The sequence below is a fragment of the Dermacentor andersoni genome, chromosome 7, assembly GCF_023375885.2.
Source record: "Dermacentor andersoni chromosome 7, qqDerAnde1_hic_scaffold, whole genome shotgun sequence".
Classification (NCBI taxonomy): Eukaryota; Metazoa; Arthropoda; class Arachnida; order Ixodida; family Ixodidae; genus Dermacentor; species Dermacentor andersoni.
The window spans coordinates 63,442,159-63,459,514 of NC_092820.1; the positions used below are offsets into that span (position 1 = coordinate 63,442,159).

The window sequence follows — 17,356 nt, forward strand, 5'->3', positions numbered from 1 at the left end:
ATGTTACATACTCCGGAATAAAAACAGGCAGATAAATTTAATGCGCATTGTTTGATATCAGAGGTGGTCTACAACGACCAATTTCTTCGCTTAAGGTCGTATACTATTCCAAGACTGCAACACTATCTGTATCTGACTATACCACACTAAATTGAAGCTGTTATAAAGAAACTTAAGGACGGTTGTGAGAGTGGTTTTGATGGCAGAGAGATACATCGAATCAAAGCAGCATTTGATCTGCCATGTGTATCACTTGCTCACATTTGCACACGCATCCTGCATGATGGCGTTTCCCGATAAAATAAAAATTACACATTTGCATTGTGCACAAGGCCGGTAGCAAAAATATCTTGGGAACTATCGACCCATCGCGTTTATTTTGCCTATGTTTTCTAAGATTGCCGAGCATACCTTAAATATCAAAGTAGTCCAGCTCTTCTCTAAATACCGTATTTACTCGCATAATGGTCGCACCCCTGAATTTTGTCGTCAAAATTCAATTTTTTTTATTTCCCATGTAATGATCGCACCCTGAACTTGTCGCAGCGATGTGTAGTGTGCCAAGTCTAGCAAATGATGATTGCGCTTACAATCTGTCGAATGCTGTGTGGACGAGTCTTGAAGACATACCAAGCGGTCTGCACGCACCAAACATTCTTAAGCAGATGCCCCCATTTCATTCCTTTCATCACTTTCCGCACATGCATGAAAAATAAAAGCTACAATCAAACTTGCCACGGCTTTATTATTCGTAGGCTTCACAATGGTTTTGGACAACAACAACATTAAAGGCGTCTTTCGATTCTTCTCGTCTCCACTCATGGGCACGCAACAAATCGCGAGTGGCAAGGATAGTGGCCACATTTACACTGATACGTTAGAAGTGTACCCTATTCATACTCCGATGCTTGTAACGTAGCTAAGATATTCGCCCACCCTTAGCGGGAACGTGTCATAATAGGACAGCAGTGAAGACAAATGCCGCAGTTTCCGCAGCATGGCCGCCATGTCACTGGCAGCTAAGCATGCCCATCTCTGTTTCTGTCCCATGGCTACGTTATTGTCCCAAACTTGCCGATATTAATGATATTATTCATTACTGATACTGAAGAAACTGTTTCAATGCACGTAATAAACGCATGAGAATAAAAATAATTGCGTTCGGCTTGCTCCGCCGGCCGCCATTCTTGTTTTGGTGTCCCGCACTGACAGCGGCAGCTGCCTGCTTGTCATCCCGCAGCAAATGCGAGATGAAAAAAGAAATGTTTCTTATCGTGGGAAATTTAACCCGCGCCATGATCGCACCCCTGAATTTGCGTCAATTTTTTTTACTAAGAAGTGTGATCATTATGAGAGTAAATACGGTATCCAGCCATTGTTAACCACCAATATGGATTTCAAAAGAATAAATAGGTACAGAGTGCTTTTATGTGCACTAAAGAAGGAATAATTAGAAATGTTGAAAAGTAAGCTGTACACTGTTGGAATACCTTTAGATTTCGAGAAAGCATCCGACTCTCTAAACGCTCTGTTTGACAAGTTGTAAAGATACGGCATGCGGGGAAATGCACTAGAATCAATTAGGAGTCATTTAAACAATCGTCTCCAGTTTTAGGTATCGGAAATGCGCATTCAAGCCTAGAAGTAATAAAATATAGCTTACCTCAGACATTGATCTCACGACCCCTGCTATTTCTCATTAATACAAATGATCTTGCTCCGATAGCTGTGACACCTCATGTGATTCTGTATGCCAACAATGCAAATATGTTTTCCAATGACAAGTGACCTTAACAACCTTATGTCTAGGGCTAACACCTGGCTCCAAGTGCTATCCTCATGGCTATCTTGTTATTAGTTAAACATGAAAGTAAAAAGAAAACTACATTTAGATGAAACAATAATGCTATTAACACTGACATGCAGTTCGCTTTTCACTAGAAAAGAACTAAACGGGCTGTTTCAAAGAAGTTCCTGGGTGTTTATTTTCATGAGAATTTGAGCTGGACTGATCATATATCACATTTGTGTTAAGAAATAATGAAGACCCTGGCTATGCTAAACAAATTAGGATATACTCAACCAACCTGGTTCAAACAAATTATATTTTCCAATGATCATCTCTAAACTCCACTAAGGCATTCTTGTTCGGAGTGTTACGAACAAAGGTAATTTTAACAGGCTGCACATGTTAGAAAATAACGTGATACGGTTTGTTAGACATAACCAAACACTTATTTTATTCTCTTCATTTTTTCACTCAATGTGCCCCCTCCCCTTTAAACGTTCATGCAGGGGTGGGAATTGTCCAGTCATTTTGGAGTAATTTTTAGAGCAAGTAAAATTGTGTTTTGGAGCAGTTTGAGGCAGACAAAATTGCATTTTGGAGCAGCTTGGAGCAGACTAAATAGCATTATGGAGCAAGTTGAAGCAGATAAACTTTCATTTTGAAGCAGTTTGGAGCAGGCCAATCTGTATTTTGGTACAATGGAATATGAAATGTGGCGGCGCACTTCAATACCACACCGAAACAGAATAAACCAACACGAGCACTGTGCTGCAACTGTCTTAAGCAACGTCCCAATCTGAATATTGAAACAGATTACCCCAATAGTGAAACCATCCAGTAAATGCGAATTTTGGTAATAGTGCCTGCAGGTTTTGTGGTAGCAATCACAAAAAACGCATTCTGCAATGGTGTCCGAAATTTCGAAAAGTAGCCCAAGACGATTTTTATGAATACATTTTTCTTTAATGTCTCAACAGTGTTCATGAAGTGCCTGGAAATGCGCTTCACCAACAGACTGTAGGGAGAAGCCACAGTTATGTACTACTGTGGTTTATAATAGCGATACCATTTATGTGGACTCTCCACATGCATTTATTCCATCGCCATCGCCGTGATGTTCGGTATAAAGTCCAAGGGTGATATCATCATTGCTGTGTGCCGTATGCTACATGTATGACTGAAAGCATGCGAGTGTAAAACGATGTGTCGGCTCAATGTTGCGCATGCAAGGGACGAAAGGGGGTTGGAAGCACACCGTCTTCCCTTACGCATAAGGCATCGGGGAAGAGGGGCATTCTACTCCAGCAGCTGCTGCATATGACGCCCACACGGGCTCTATCTTGAAAGCAATCTGTAATGGGAACACAGTTCATGTGCAGGGTGCTGATAGCTTCGAGTGCCCTGTGTTTTCGGTGCTTTGTTTGCGTAGAAGCGAGAGGCAGCATGAAGGTCACTTCGCTCACTGCTGCTGCTGTGCTTCCTCAGTCCAGCGTGTTCACCGCGAGTGTGTGCAGTGATCGAGTGAAATGTATTCACGTTTGCTTGAGCACCCCTAACATGCTTGTTAATTTAATAAGCGAATGTCTACAAGTTTATAAGGCCGACAAAACAACTATCCTTACTTCGTAAAGCTGTCTCCTAATTCGCTATCGCTATCGATGCTTCGCCTTTCGGGTGAAACTTACTTTCTTTTTAAAGCTATTTCTACATAAAACGAGGGCACTTCTAAGGCACCTAAAGCTTAACTTTCTGGCATAACATAAAACTACTCTAATGTTGTTATTCCAAATCTGCCATTAGGTGCCGTCGCATGCGGATTCGTCATCCGAAAAAGTGCAGCCATAAGTGAGTACATTAGGTGCCGTCGCATGGCGTGCGACGGCACCTAATGTACTCACTTATGGCTGCACTTTTTCGGATGACGAATCCGCTCGTTCGCAGCCACTGCTAGAGCATATGTCGAAGCTATTCTGGTGCAGCGTGGCGTAATTTTGGTTAATTTTCTGCGTTAGGCACAGTTTGGCACAGGAATTTGCGTTTGTATCAAAATAGCACAACTGGCACAGGAGTCCCTGCCCTACTCATGGCTTCACTATCCAACGAGATGAAATATCGAATTCTGCTTGTAAATCCAAGGTAGAACATACAAGGAACATGAATATCCAATTGTCTCTATATATTCAGAGAGACAATATCCGATTGCGTGTGTATGTCCGAGACGGAACGTCTAACGAGCCTGAACATCCACTGTTGAATATTCTATCTCATTAGATATATAGGCACATTATCTTTTTTTCTATGTGCCTTTCTTCTTTAGAAGGCAGGCTTTTGGGTAGCAATTGCCAGTTAGTTTTTTCTTTCTTTTCTTTCTCTGCGACTGTGCTTGTGTTTACAGATCTAACAATAATTGTAATAATTTGCATGAAAAGACCATGTTATAGTAAAAATATGGAGAAACTTTATGTAGAATCCATACAAAGGCAAATGACTACATAATTAATGCATTCAAGGCATTACATATTAAGGGCTGTAGAAGAAAGATGATTGTACCTGGGGCAGTGTAGAATAATAAAAAATGACTTGCGTAAACACAGACCCTAGAGTGAAAGCTGGATTCGCGTTCACTAGTCACCGACTAAAGCTGCAGGCTAATCGTGGCGGGAGCCATGTTGTTCTAACTCATGATAGCTAGGTCATTCTGAATGGTGAATTGCTAGCTAAATGCAATGCAGCTATTGTGTAATAATTGTGAACAAGAAACGCCCATTTAGTTCATGGGACTTTAAGCAACATGTCAGCAGACAGGAAGATGTGCAACAGCAGCGACGGGATAACCACAGTGAGCTAAATATATACAATATAGAACATTGTTTTTGTTTATTACCTCCTTTCGCAGCTTTGAATATCATTACTGTGCGTCTGTGCAGGTAATCAGCAGTGACTGGACAAGCGTTCGTGAAGTTTACTAATAGTACTCCGAAAATACATCTCTGTTCTAGAGAATGTTTCCACAGTGTGGAAGTAGAAGTTTATAAAACTTGTAACTGAAATAGCAGTACAATTCACGTCACATTTGTTTTCCAATTTTTCGAAACTGGTTCTACACACAACTTTTAGCAAAAGGGTATCTTTTGAATGCTCGCTGGCATCTAATCTACAGTTAAAGTAAAACTAAAAAGAAGTTAGTCAATATTTCAACTATTATTGGTATTATGATCTGCTCAAACTTTACCCACTTGATCATATCTTAAATTCTGGAGTTCTAAGAGCCGGAACCACAATATAGTTATGAGGCACATCGCAGCGGGGAACTTTTGCCCTTATCGAAATGCCGCCACTACGGTCTTGATAATATAACTTCCCTAGCATAGGATGACCAATTCTTGTGTTAGGTAACCCTGCTTCTAATTTTTGATATGCTATCACCACAACAGCATCCTATTTTTTCATGAAAATTGAGGCGACCTGGCTCACTGAAGTTCAAAAATGCAGTGTAGTACGTGGAAGTGGGTTCATCATTAGTATTCTTGGTAGCATTTAATTGATAGAAACAAGAGTTTAAATAAAGTTGTCATCTCCTAGAATCAAACTTATTTGCCATCATTCCATAGCCTTCAGTGACTCAGCATCTTCAAAGGTGATGCGATATGGGAAAACACGAGAAAGGTGGGAGATGGAAATTCAAGACAATGAGCAAAACAAGAGCAAGATAAAAGCAGGAACCAGTGTTTCGACAACTGGACTTCAATAAGACAGGTCCACTTGTTGAAACGTTGGCTCCTGCTTTTACCTTGTTCTCGTTTTCTTCGTCATTAGGCGTATCTTGCACCTCAAGGTACGCGATACTTCTACGGATGTATCAAAAATGCAGATACTGATATATGTCTTTGAATATGTATCATGATACAAGATACTCCATGAGTACTTAAACATAGTGTCTAAAACACATGTATGATTATCTCTTACACTGCCCAGCCCTGCTTGTCCCAACCAAATATTTCACTCAATATTGCTTTAAAAGATAGTAGGGCGAGTGGTCATTTAAGCATTCTTGCTTGGTATTCTACGGTATGTTGAAGCCAGAGCAGACGTCCAGCTCAACTACACCGTCTTGTTCGCCGAGAGCAAGCAGGAGAGGCGTGTCTCTCTCACACTCTACAAGTTCGCGGCCACTGCCGCCACCGTGCTGCGATGGTATCGACTCGTGGCTTTCGTGCGTAGAGGTTGAAGGGATGCATGGTGAAAGAGAGAGCATTTATCTGCAAAAGTTTCGAAGCCAAGCCACACCACGTCAAACATCATGCAGGGTACGAGACAGGGCTGGTTGGTGCTCCATCTTGTTCTGTTCTGAGCAACAAGATGAATCGTCCTGCCCTCACTCCATTCTACCGGAGCCCGGGCAACATTTTGGCTTAGACTGCTGGCACGAGCCTTGTGTGCGCTCGCATTAGAGTTCCTGCTAAGCAGCCGTGCGCCTGCCGCACCATGGTGCATGCGCTGGTCTGAGTGGAAAGGACAGTTAATGTTAAGCTAAATGCAGCACTGAAAACGCCAACAGGTTCTCCATCTCGTACACCATCTAGCTGCGACAGTGATGATGCCACTGCCAATGTTCCTCATTGCAGCATTGTTGTTAAGCACCTTTTAATGCTAGTGTGCTGTTCCTGCAGAGCAGCAGTAGTGTCTTGCGTCGTGCTACATCACCTCCACATGTTAGAATAACTTGAAAGGAGCTCGAGCACAATACTAAAGCTTTTTACCGCTCTCAATGCTTTGCCTATGGGCAAAACTGCCGCTTTTCTTTCTTTTACGTGTGTGTACAATCTTTGGCGTTCACAACAAGGTGTACACAAGAGCTTTAAATAAAATGCCTTCCCAGAAATTTTTAACTAAGCCGTTGCTTCTGTCAGCCATTTCATGTTACCTGTACAAATGCTCTGTGGGAAATTTTCTCGCAACGTTTGGTTGTCGCTGCTGCTTTCTTGTAATGTGTCTGGACAGACCACTTAAGCCAGGACTTTTTTAACCTTCTTACTGACATTTTTTTTACAACTGCTACACAAACCCTGCCGGATTCCTTTTTGCGTGTTGGTTTGGCGGACATATTATGCTACGTGAGAAATGGTTCTTCACTGTCACTTTCTTCCCATTCATAATTCATCCCGTATACATGAATTTTTTCGGGCAGTCAAAGTGTGAGTGGACCTGCCATACTGGTTTGCCACAACGCATTGAGACACCCGCTCCACCTGCTGTCAGAGATTGAACTTGCACAACTGGTGCACAATGTTACTTTTTGCAGAAGTTACTATTAAGGAGGCAGACAGTGTGCTGAAAACAAACAAGTATACTGGGGAGTGGCAGGGGCTGTGCAAAGGAAGGTGCCCAAGTTATCTCGGGAGAGGGAGTCAGAGAGATAAGGCATGTACAGCAAGTTCCACCGGCATACCCGGGACCAGTTGCAAGACCTAAGCTGGGCCTGGTCATACAGGCACGGGGCTGGGCCGGAAGACATAGGCACGGCCCGAGTCGAAAAATTTGGCCCGTACAGTGCTCTGGTGGGAACACTGGAGTGGAAAGCTTGCAAGATAAAGAGATGCATAAACTACAGCCCCAGAATGTGATGCAGGAGGTAGAGTGCATTAGGAAAGAAAGGAGCCTCTAGCAAGCAGACAATACATATACAGAGCAGCTGAGTGGGATGTAAAGGTGAGGCTGGGAGTAAGGGAGCCAGTAATAGAGGGATAGAATGGGATAGGTGCAGCTGAATGCAAAGCATGAGCATGTGAAATAGGGAGAATGCAAGGAAGGCCAAAGCAAAATGGAAGGATTAACTAGGCTTGAGCAGTTGAATGCAAAGTATAAGTCGGGGACGTTGCAAAGGAAGGGAGTTTAAAGACCAAAGCAAGAGGATGGTATTAAGCATGAAATAGGACAAATAGTCGTACCAGTCTCTGAGGGTGGATGTCCAATTTGATGGATGTCTCGAAACCACCAATCACGACACCTCACAAGGCTGCTTGTCATTATTCTGGCAATGGTGTGATACACCAACGAGTACCGCAGCCAGTCCGAAGCTTGTACAGTCCAAAGTTGGGATTGTTTCCACCTGTGTGCTGGCAGATCAGGGCTTACAACAGAGCGAGAGAGTGTTTATTGTCCAGCAGGTTCCTTTTGTAGCAGAACATTCTTTGAATGTGAAGGTCAAACAACAACATATATTACCTGTTTAACTATTTGGATACATTTCGACAGATCATATGGCAGGGAACATGGGGGAGAATGGATCACAGCCCTTAACTACAATGTGTACAGTGTCTTAGGACATGAACGGGCACACATCATTAAGTGAACAGAATGTCCTCATCGTGTGCGTCCTCGAGGATGTTTGCTGCATGTTCGAGTGCCTCGGCAAGCAATCCCACTTCAGCATTGTGCTTGGCCAGATCGGCCTCCTTCTGTGCCTTCATCTTCTTCTTCTTTTCCTGGATTTTCTTCAGCCTGCCGCCCCCATCGCAGCGCACCACAGGAAGGACATAAAACAAAAACAGCAAAGTCAGCTTTCGTCACAGCATGGACACTCGTACACGTGCTGCGACTCCTGCTGTGACAACTGTCACAGTCTGCCACATCAAAGCCCGACGAGACAAGAAGCCTAAAAAATGAAGCCACCAGATTTGCTCCGATGAAGTTGACCAAAGCTGACAAAAAAATACCGACCTAAGCATCTAAGGAGGTGCCAAACGCACGGTGCTGCCTCAGCTCATTGAACAATCAACCATTCAAGATGAAGCAACCAGTCCTTGAGAACACAAGTAATACTAGTGTAAATTCAGAGATTTGAGTGAATCTACAAGCACTGCAGCAAGGTCATTAATATTTTAAGCAAGTACTATTATGATCATGGAAGCAAAGAAACCAAACACAGTCTCAAGTGTACTGAGAAGATTTCTATGATAAACCCCAATTTTGGAGACTCATTTTGAGGTCGTGATGTTCCTTCTATCCAGTGACTTGCAACCACGATAACCCCTCCTGAGAAGCAGAGGGACCTCGATAACGTCTGCTTTGGGTTATGTGTTTTCGTTTCCTCTGTCATGATTTTGTGCGCTGTTTTTACCTCCATTAATTTTAGAGTCACATTAACAACCTTTAAAATATGACAGTAATTCGAATTGAACTGTGCCAATTTAGCTACAGTGGAACTTGATTAATATTTAGGCACATGTCTCCTTCAGTAGGCTTGTCTTCCATCAAAAATGATTTCCCTGTTGCATACTTCTGAAGCACATGAACAGGATGCCAATCGCAACAGTGATGTGCTGTGTCGACATCGTCACACAAAATTGTATCCCCAACACAGATTTACTTAGTACAAGGGCAAAATGAATGAGTTAGTACGTATTCCCATTAAAATTTGAACACAAAAAGTTAGATGATGACAGATAGGAGGCCAGACTACACGAGTGCTGACATACAACTGAATGTTTATTTTGTAAAAATGGGTGAAACTAAATAAATAAGGGGAAAGAAAGCAAAAAAAAGAGAAAGCACTAGACGTGCACCTGTATTGCGTGCACAAATTTTTCAGTGAAAGATTACAAGTTGAGCCTAACCATGGAATTAAATGTAAAATGAATATTTTTCATGGGAAGTTTCAAAACAAGCGTTCAGTTGTTATTCAGCGCTCCTGTCGTGTGGTCTCCTTTTCATAATTTAATTTTTGTGCTTAAATTTTAACAGATTTACTGTCCGCACGAAACCATGTTACCTCATCACATACCTTTCGGGTGTCTAGAGTAATACTTGCACAATTATAATGCTTTCTTTAGCTTGTTTCTTTTTTTTTTCAGAACTACCAATGTGTAGTGTACCATGCATTATATGCAGAACCATATTCTGATCATCCAGTTTTGCACTTAAAAATGTGGTGAGTTCAACTAAAAGGCAACTAATGTTTGAAGAGCCAAATCCTTCATGGCCGGAAGCACTGGTTGGAAACTTAACACAGAGAAACAAGACGAAACAAAGGTGATGATGTGAAGGGGGACATTTACAGTAAGAGCCCTCATTAAGGATGTTAGGCTCAATGGCTGAATCCAGCAGAGCATAATGTGTCTGGCAATCTGTTGACACAATGAGTGCCCTAGCCCACACATGTGGCTGCATTATGCATTGCTAATCAACGTTATAAATTTATACGCATGTAAATTCATGTTGCCAAGTCTCCCCATTTGGCTACATTGAATCAAATCATTATCAGACATTTACATTCACTGCAGAACGAAGGGCTCTACCAGCAATCTCTAATTACCTATATCCTTTGCCCCCAGCTGATTACATTCTAGCACAGTAAGACGTAGAAACGACACACAAATAAGCACACCTATAAATATTCCAATTTTTCGCTCAGTCTGCTCATCCTTTTATCTGCAGGACGCCGATGACGCACTTAAAATAGAAATTAAAAATAGGTGAAGTAGTGTTTGATGCTGCCTACGACAAAGAAGTGCAACTCACCTAAAAAACTCCTCTCTCTCCCTCTCATCGAGCTCAGACGTGATGTACTGGAGAGTGCGGTCGATGCGGGGAATGATTACTGCAACAGGAAGGAAATAGCAAATGAAAAGACAAAACCTTTCTTGTTGCTTGATACACAGAACAAAATCAAGCTTCCACATTATGCACAACACTGGGAACTACCTTATGAAACAATGACATATTCGCAGCTACTTAATGGCCAGAAAACAAGGACACCACACTTTTGACCTTCACACATGTATACAGGCAACATTTACGAGTGAGCACCGAGTGAAAAACATGTTATCTTTACTTTCCACTTGTGGTAGTGCTGCAGTGGCAACAGCATCCTCAAACTCGCTAAGGCTGTAAGAAAGCATGTCTATCAGGCCTCGCTTCTTTGCTAATGCCCTCGTGACGGTCACTGCCCACTGCATCGGATACAGAAGGGCCATCACCCACTTGCGTATCGTAGCTTTCGCTAGACGCTGAGCAAGGTGCACTGGTGGAGACAATCTCGCTATCTGAGAAGCCTGGGGACGTAGCCAAACAGCTGTCAACATCTTGGAATGTGTCAATAAGTGGTGCCATTTCAGCAATATTGTGGCTGGAGTAGAGATCTTTTCGATCTGTTTAGGAACATATTTTTCCTTAAGTGACCAGCACCTTTCCTATCGACGTGACAGAAAACTAAGTTAAGAAAATTGCTTAAATAATGGCTTTCAACAATGCATTTTATTATGGAAAATATATACAACAACGTGACTGAAATTGGCTGTACAGCGAGTGGCCTCTGTGACCATGATCAAGCAACAGTGACCTGCACTCATGGAAATCATATGCTGTGGTTGGTCAAGCCGAGGCAAACAGGCTTCACACTGTCTCACAAAATGCAAAATTATTTTATAAAAATTCTTTACACAACCTATTAAAATGAGTTAATGCTGCAGATGCTGCAGTTCCACTAAGTATGCTCAACTGATACATGTATATGCTAGTAAGCGTTGCAGTGAATTAAATTACCAAAACTTATTCAATAATCATTATGGTGAGATTTATAATGCAGCAAGTGAATAATGGGACAAATCAACTGTAAAAATGCATACATTATCGGAGCGGCTGGGCTCATTCACAGGAATCTGAATGCACCACCTTCGTTTCTCATGGTTTTCGGATAAATCAGTACTGCACGAAGCTTTCAGGTGGATCAAGCGGTGGTAACAATGTATTTGGCCTGTATGAAGGTTACATAACTGTCATTGCCATGTTAACAAAATGATCCAAATCATGTCGCATAATTTTGTTCTCCATTCACGAGCACTGAAAATGAGAAAATTCAGGCATAATGTGGACCAAGTGCACCTTTCTTTGTGTTAAGAAAGTGACCCCTGTTTTCGTAAAACGTGCTGGATCTGTAGTGCTAAAATCTGAAAGTGCAGGATTTCAGCTGCCATCGTGCATTGTTATTTTAATATATTAATAAAGTAAAAGCCTCTGCACTTGACTGGTAAACTCATTGTTGATTTCTCCCCTGCAGGGACACCACCCAAGCGTGAAACGTTTAAATAGATGCATCACGCTTCATTACCCTGTATTCTATAGCGTTTGAAAACGCCTACAGCACGTAAGATTTACTCGGCAGTAGTATGTAGCAACAATATGTAGAGACTTCAAGCAAAATTTTGCAAAAATTTTACAAATTCTTTCTCTGGGTATAGTGACATGCAAAGAAAAAACATTTGCCAACATTTGTGTCAATATTAACTGGCTCAGCAGTCTTTCTGCTCCAATACCTTCCGTTACAACTCATGTCTGCAGCAAACATTTGTGTCATGCGGCTCAAACCAATTCGTAGCGTTTGAAACTATCTCTCGGATGTTTCAGGCATATCAAACAGTGATGAACGCCAAAAGCGTCATGTTTCCAGTAAGCGCAAAACATGAACGAGCGTACCAGCCTGCATCCGTGTCTGTGTGCGCATTCGTACTCTAGTGCAAAACCATCTCTCTTTGCAATGAGTGTGGGAGAGCAAGCGGCGTTCGATGCAGGATGGTGCCAGACCGTACACAAAAGTGCTTTATGTCTTTGCATGACGATCGTTCACACTTCAGTCAACTGTTTCCTCTGGGTGAAAGCGTTCTCTGGAGTAAGGCTCTTAAGTAGGGAGGGTGTCCTGAGCGTCACACCTTGCCGGTTAAAACAGGTTTTTCCTTTCATTCATGAGCAGCTTGCAGCACAGCTGAAAAGTACACCCCAATTTTCGAATAGGACTTCTGCAACACCCTCGTAAACACTGTAACAATTTCATGTAGGCTTTCAAGTCAGTATCAACATTGTCGGCTTTGGATGCTCCAACAGGGGCAGTTTACAGAACTGCTATATTTATTGTTGCCAAAGAGTTAGACTTGTAAACTTCGTGCTTCCACTTTTATTTAAATGTGCTAATTTTTGGCAATTGTAAAAAATTTCAAGCCCTTAATAAAAATCTTGCTTCTTAGAGTCACTAGAATTTAACTTTGTCTCTCAAGCGGACAGATTTCATTCATACCTGTTCAATAGCTGTCTCATAAAAGCATTACTGCATTTAACACGTATTTGAATAGGAAAATCGGAGTTAGCCACAAGCTACAGCTTCCCCTTAGCGCACTAATAATACATACAGAATCTCCTGTGGGAGTTTGTAAATGCTGCGTAGGCATTTTTCGCTAATCACCTGCTGTTTCGTCATCTTATGCTGCTGTGTTTGGTATAATTGCGAGAAAAACCACGAAAGAATCATGAAATGGAGAAGCAAGTACACCAAAATGTTGAGACGACGAAGAAAAGGCGAGTAGTAGCAATGTTTATTCGTGTTATATGATGATGCGTTTGCATGATGCGGCTGCTTCGTGGAAGGTGAGCACTGGCCAATGTGTGCTGTAATGCATGACGCAATTAAACAGTCACATTTAGTAGACCTCGTGCTTAAACGTGGTTGATGGCGTTTCCTCCTCTCGATGCGAACCATTATTGTGATCAACCGTACCCTGGCGATGGCTGCGTATGGTGCGGCCTCTACCTTGAAGGCGATCTGCGATGGGGACAGAGTGCGCCAAGCGCTGATAGCTTTGTGTGTGCTGTATTCTCGCCGCTTAGTTGACGTTGAAGTGAGAGGCAGCATGAAGGTCAATTTGCTTGCTGCTGTGGGCCCTATTTTGAAAGCGATCGTCTTAAGGGAAGGACGAATGGACGGATGGGTTTTCTCATTGGGTAGGCATAGAAATGATTACGCATTTAAAATTTGGCCCATGACTGAGCGACTTAAATAGATGAAAGTAGCAGGCGTGCCAGCTTGCTCAAGGTGCACACACTAGGCACAATCCAGATGCATGAAGACAATATCACCAACAAAATATGAGCAAAAATTGAATGTGAGTGCATTGGCTAGGCAAGCGACATGGCTGCTTCACTTTGTATAGGTATCCATGCCATTGTTACAAGCCTGTGATACAAGCAGTATGCACATATTATGTGTGGGTATGGCATTGTTGCAAGCATTGTTCCATGACAATAGCAACAGCGAGGACAAAGTTGGCAGCGCCCCAATAGTGCTCGAAGACGCCAAGGTAGCTGGGATGCAACGACCAAAGCTTGCATCCCGAGCTCGCAGGACCTCCGTGTAGTCCATGGAGCTTTTGCCAACAGAGTGACCTTTCCCCTGAAGCTGCTGTCTATATTATGTAGTGCCATCATTTACAGGCCAACTTCTGAGATCAGTATTGTCCAGTGTCGTGTCCCGTCTGCTTCAACACACTTGTAAAGGTAGTCTAACAAACCGTATGCCTACATGGCATTGCTGGCATGGCAAGGAACTACCGGTATATTGGAAAGAGTTAAATTATATGCCAACAAATGAGGGGATTTCAAAGAGACATCTTCTGCCCCCGTCAATCAGCGGACACCAGAGCCTGCAAGATCTTCCTGTCCATCGCCAAATAGTGCTTCGAGTGAAGCAGCCATGTCAGTTTGTAAGACACCTCTGAGTCGTAAGTGCACAGCACTTTGGTAAAAAGCACTTTGTGGAAGCGTGCAGCCATAATCCTTGTATGCCCCAGGGTCCTGCACGACTTGTACTTGACCCTCTGTGTTTTAGTACTGCAGTCGAACCTACTTATAACAATATTCAAGTGCCATGAAAATTCCATTGTTATAACCAATAATTGTTATAACCAGGTTGCATGAAAAAAATCTAAATAGGGGGTTGGCAGAGCTGATGTGAGAAAACTATATAGGCGGGGAGGCCAGTGCCCCTCTCCACCACCTTTCTCTGCCCGGCTGCTAATTGTGTTTGCTCGTTTAACTGCTTCCTGGGCGCTCCGATTGCATGTAACAAGCTGTGGCAGTCGGCATTCAAGAATAGCACTGCTATAACAATTGCAAAGAGGTGTCAAGGGTGGCAAGTCATATGCGAGCACTGCCGAGGCATTGCTTTGCTGGCCCCAAAAGGGGCCCTTTAAAGATTGCGAGAAGGCTGCCATGGCAGCCTGTAAGCTTGAGAAATCCAGAAGAAACACTGATGAGATATCAACACAAGCCCCGTACCATCCATCACCCCGTACATCCCACTGGCTTGCACGAGAAAAGCCTATGTAAGTCAGCCATGCATGCTTTACGCAAAGCTTGCCGACATGGTTCTCTCCAAGGCATCCAAGTGCTCCACGTAGTGCAGTGGAAAGTTCCTCGCAAGAACGAAGCCCCGGAGGGACTGAATCATCTGCCGTGCCTCCTGCTCCTGTGAGGACAACATTGAGACAGCCTGCCCTACCGCATCATCACTGCCGTCGCCGCCGTCGCTATCTGATGTAAGCAGGTTCGCGACAATCGTCTCTTCAGTTACAAGCACTTAGTTTCCAAATCTATAGCCATGCGCTTTCTTTTAACCGGCAACATCGTGCATTGCCGATGATCAGTGGGTGGATCAGCCATCTTCCATTTCGAATGAGAGTCAAGTGAAGCTGAGAAACCGCGTGGCCAGGAACAACTTCTAGGCAACCAAAAAGACGAACGCAAGCAATTAAGCTGTTCTTTGTAAAACTGTGCTGAATGAGGAGCCAGCGAGCAACATGCGAGCAATCTGCTTGCGGCACAGTTGGCGAGGTCCATTCGTGTTTCGGAGGTTGGTGCAGCATAGAGCGCAGACCATTCGTGTTCGGAGGAGTGGAAGGGTGACGAGAGAGAGCCACGGAAAATGAGTGCGTGGCAGCTGTTGCAGCAGCAGCCCATCATGCAGTGGCTTGAATTTCTCGTTTTAATTTTTTCTTTTCAAGGATTTCGCATTTCACTACCCCTCAGCTCGGACACTTAGCAGGCAGACTTCATCGTTATAACTGATAATGCAGCATCGAGGCATTGTAGTAAGCAAGTTATTTCACCATGGAAAACATACAAAAGTCAACGGTGCAGCAGCTTCTCATTGTTATAACCAATATATTGTTAAAGCCAATATTGTTATAAGCAAGTTCAAGTGTACAGTCGTGTTTAAGACATAAGCAGTGTTTGTGTTCACATACATGTTTGTGTGCCCCTTAGGAATCTCTGAAACTTTCCATTAGGCCTGCTCACCGAACCAAACCTAATCATAACAGCGGACATAACTTCCTTCATCAGTCTTTGGACTTGCCGCTGAAGATTGCAGAATGCAACCTGATGAACTCCACTTGTTTCGTGTGCGACTGATTGCTTACATGCTCTTGTAATGTGTCCAGTACGTTATACTCTTAGAAAATGCACACTATCATATTTTAGTTTCAAATAACTCTGTTCTAACTAGTACTGCATTCGCAAGTGTTCATTCTTCCTCTTTGTTATGATAAAGGTACCTCTTCATGTGACAATTGGCCTCATCCTCCATTTCCAAGCCCTGAGGGCACTACTTTGGAAGAGATTAGTCTTCATTTTCAAGTAACCTGTCATCAAATCGTAAATTATTTATTGTCCAGATGAAGTGCAGCTTAACCCTTTCCCTATCGAGTTCTTTGGCCAAAAATACAAAAATACCTATTTTTTTTATTTGCCTAAATAATTCTACATATCTTGAAACAACCAAAAAATATCCTTAATAGGAATTTACTTATAAGACACATGCAAAATATTTTTTTAAAGTATGGAGAGAGAATTCGCTTCACTGCACAGCAGACTCAGCAGAGTCTCAGACTTTCTGTAGTCCTCGTTGCAATAAAATGTCTCTGGAAATTCACAGCAATACTGTGACAAGCGAAGCTCATGCTTGTGGCAATGGATGTCAGATACCTAAATTGAAGACTTGGTGTGGTACATTTCAAAGCACAGAATAGTGCAGACTGCTACTCCATGTTCCTCGCACCAGGCATGTGTAGCAGCTGGTCTCGCGGAGAACGAAATCTATTAGTTCATTCTTAGAAACAATTCAATATACCGCGCACAGTTCCCGTCCTCTGTCACAGGTACTTTTATGCCAGGTGCGGCCATGAAAACAAACCTTGGAGGCACGTTGGGGGGTTCTTTACATCTATCGGCATCAATTGCCATTGCGTCGAGACGCTGTTGTCATCCAAATCCGACGACCCAGAGAAGATATGCTGCTCAGTATTGTCACTGCCTCTCTCAGAGGAAAAACAAACTGCTTTTTCTCTGTCCGAGTTTGACAAAACTTCCGCAAACAAACATTTTTTTTCTTTCATTTTTTTCTGGAGCGAAGCTGTTGCGGCACGCACACGCAAAGAGAGGGACGCCATTTTTATGCCAGTTGCTAGCATCGAAATGTTTCTCAACCAGAACGCAAGCTTTGGGTGCGTTTTTTCTTTTTCTTTACTGCGCCATCTGTTGAAGCCATAATGAACAAAATTTATGAGGGTAGCTTGACTGTGGCAGTGCACAAGCCCTCGTTTCAGCGTGGACAAGCCCAGCTCATCTTCGGTCGGAGCAGCACAAACGACGAGGACAAGCTCAGCTCATCTATGGTTGGGAAAGAGTTAAGCAAACAAATACTGGTTCAGCAAAGCTTACCACAGAAAAATCTTGCACAGCAAA

General features: G+C 42.9%; 1 protein-coding gene across 2 annotated transcripts in view; it reads right to left on the minus strand.

The window, feature by feature from the left end:
• The window catches only part of LOC126534385 (V-type proton ATPase subunit D-like), an 81,743-nt gene that overhangs the window by 34,202 nt on the left and 30,185 nt on the right, over positions 1 to 17,356 (minus strand). The window contains exons 6-7 of one of the 2 annotated variants that reach the window (XM_050181660.3): positions 10,310 to 10,388; positions 7,921 to 8,290 (exon numbers count right to left, since the gene is read on the minus strand). In XM_050181660.3, coding sequence (XP_050037617.1) covers positions 8,134 to 8,290; positions 10,310 to 10,388 — 236 coding nt within the window. In that variant the 3' untranslated portion in view covers positions 7,921 to 8,133. Of the gene's footprint in view, positions 1 to 7,920; positions 8,291 to 10,309; positions 10,389 to 17,356 lie in introns of those variants that run through there. The other variant, XM_050181661.3, reaches the window with a different exon arrangement.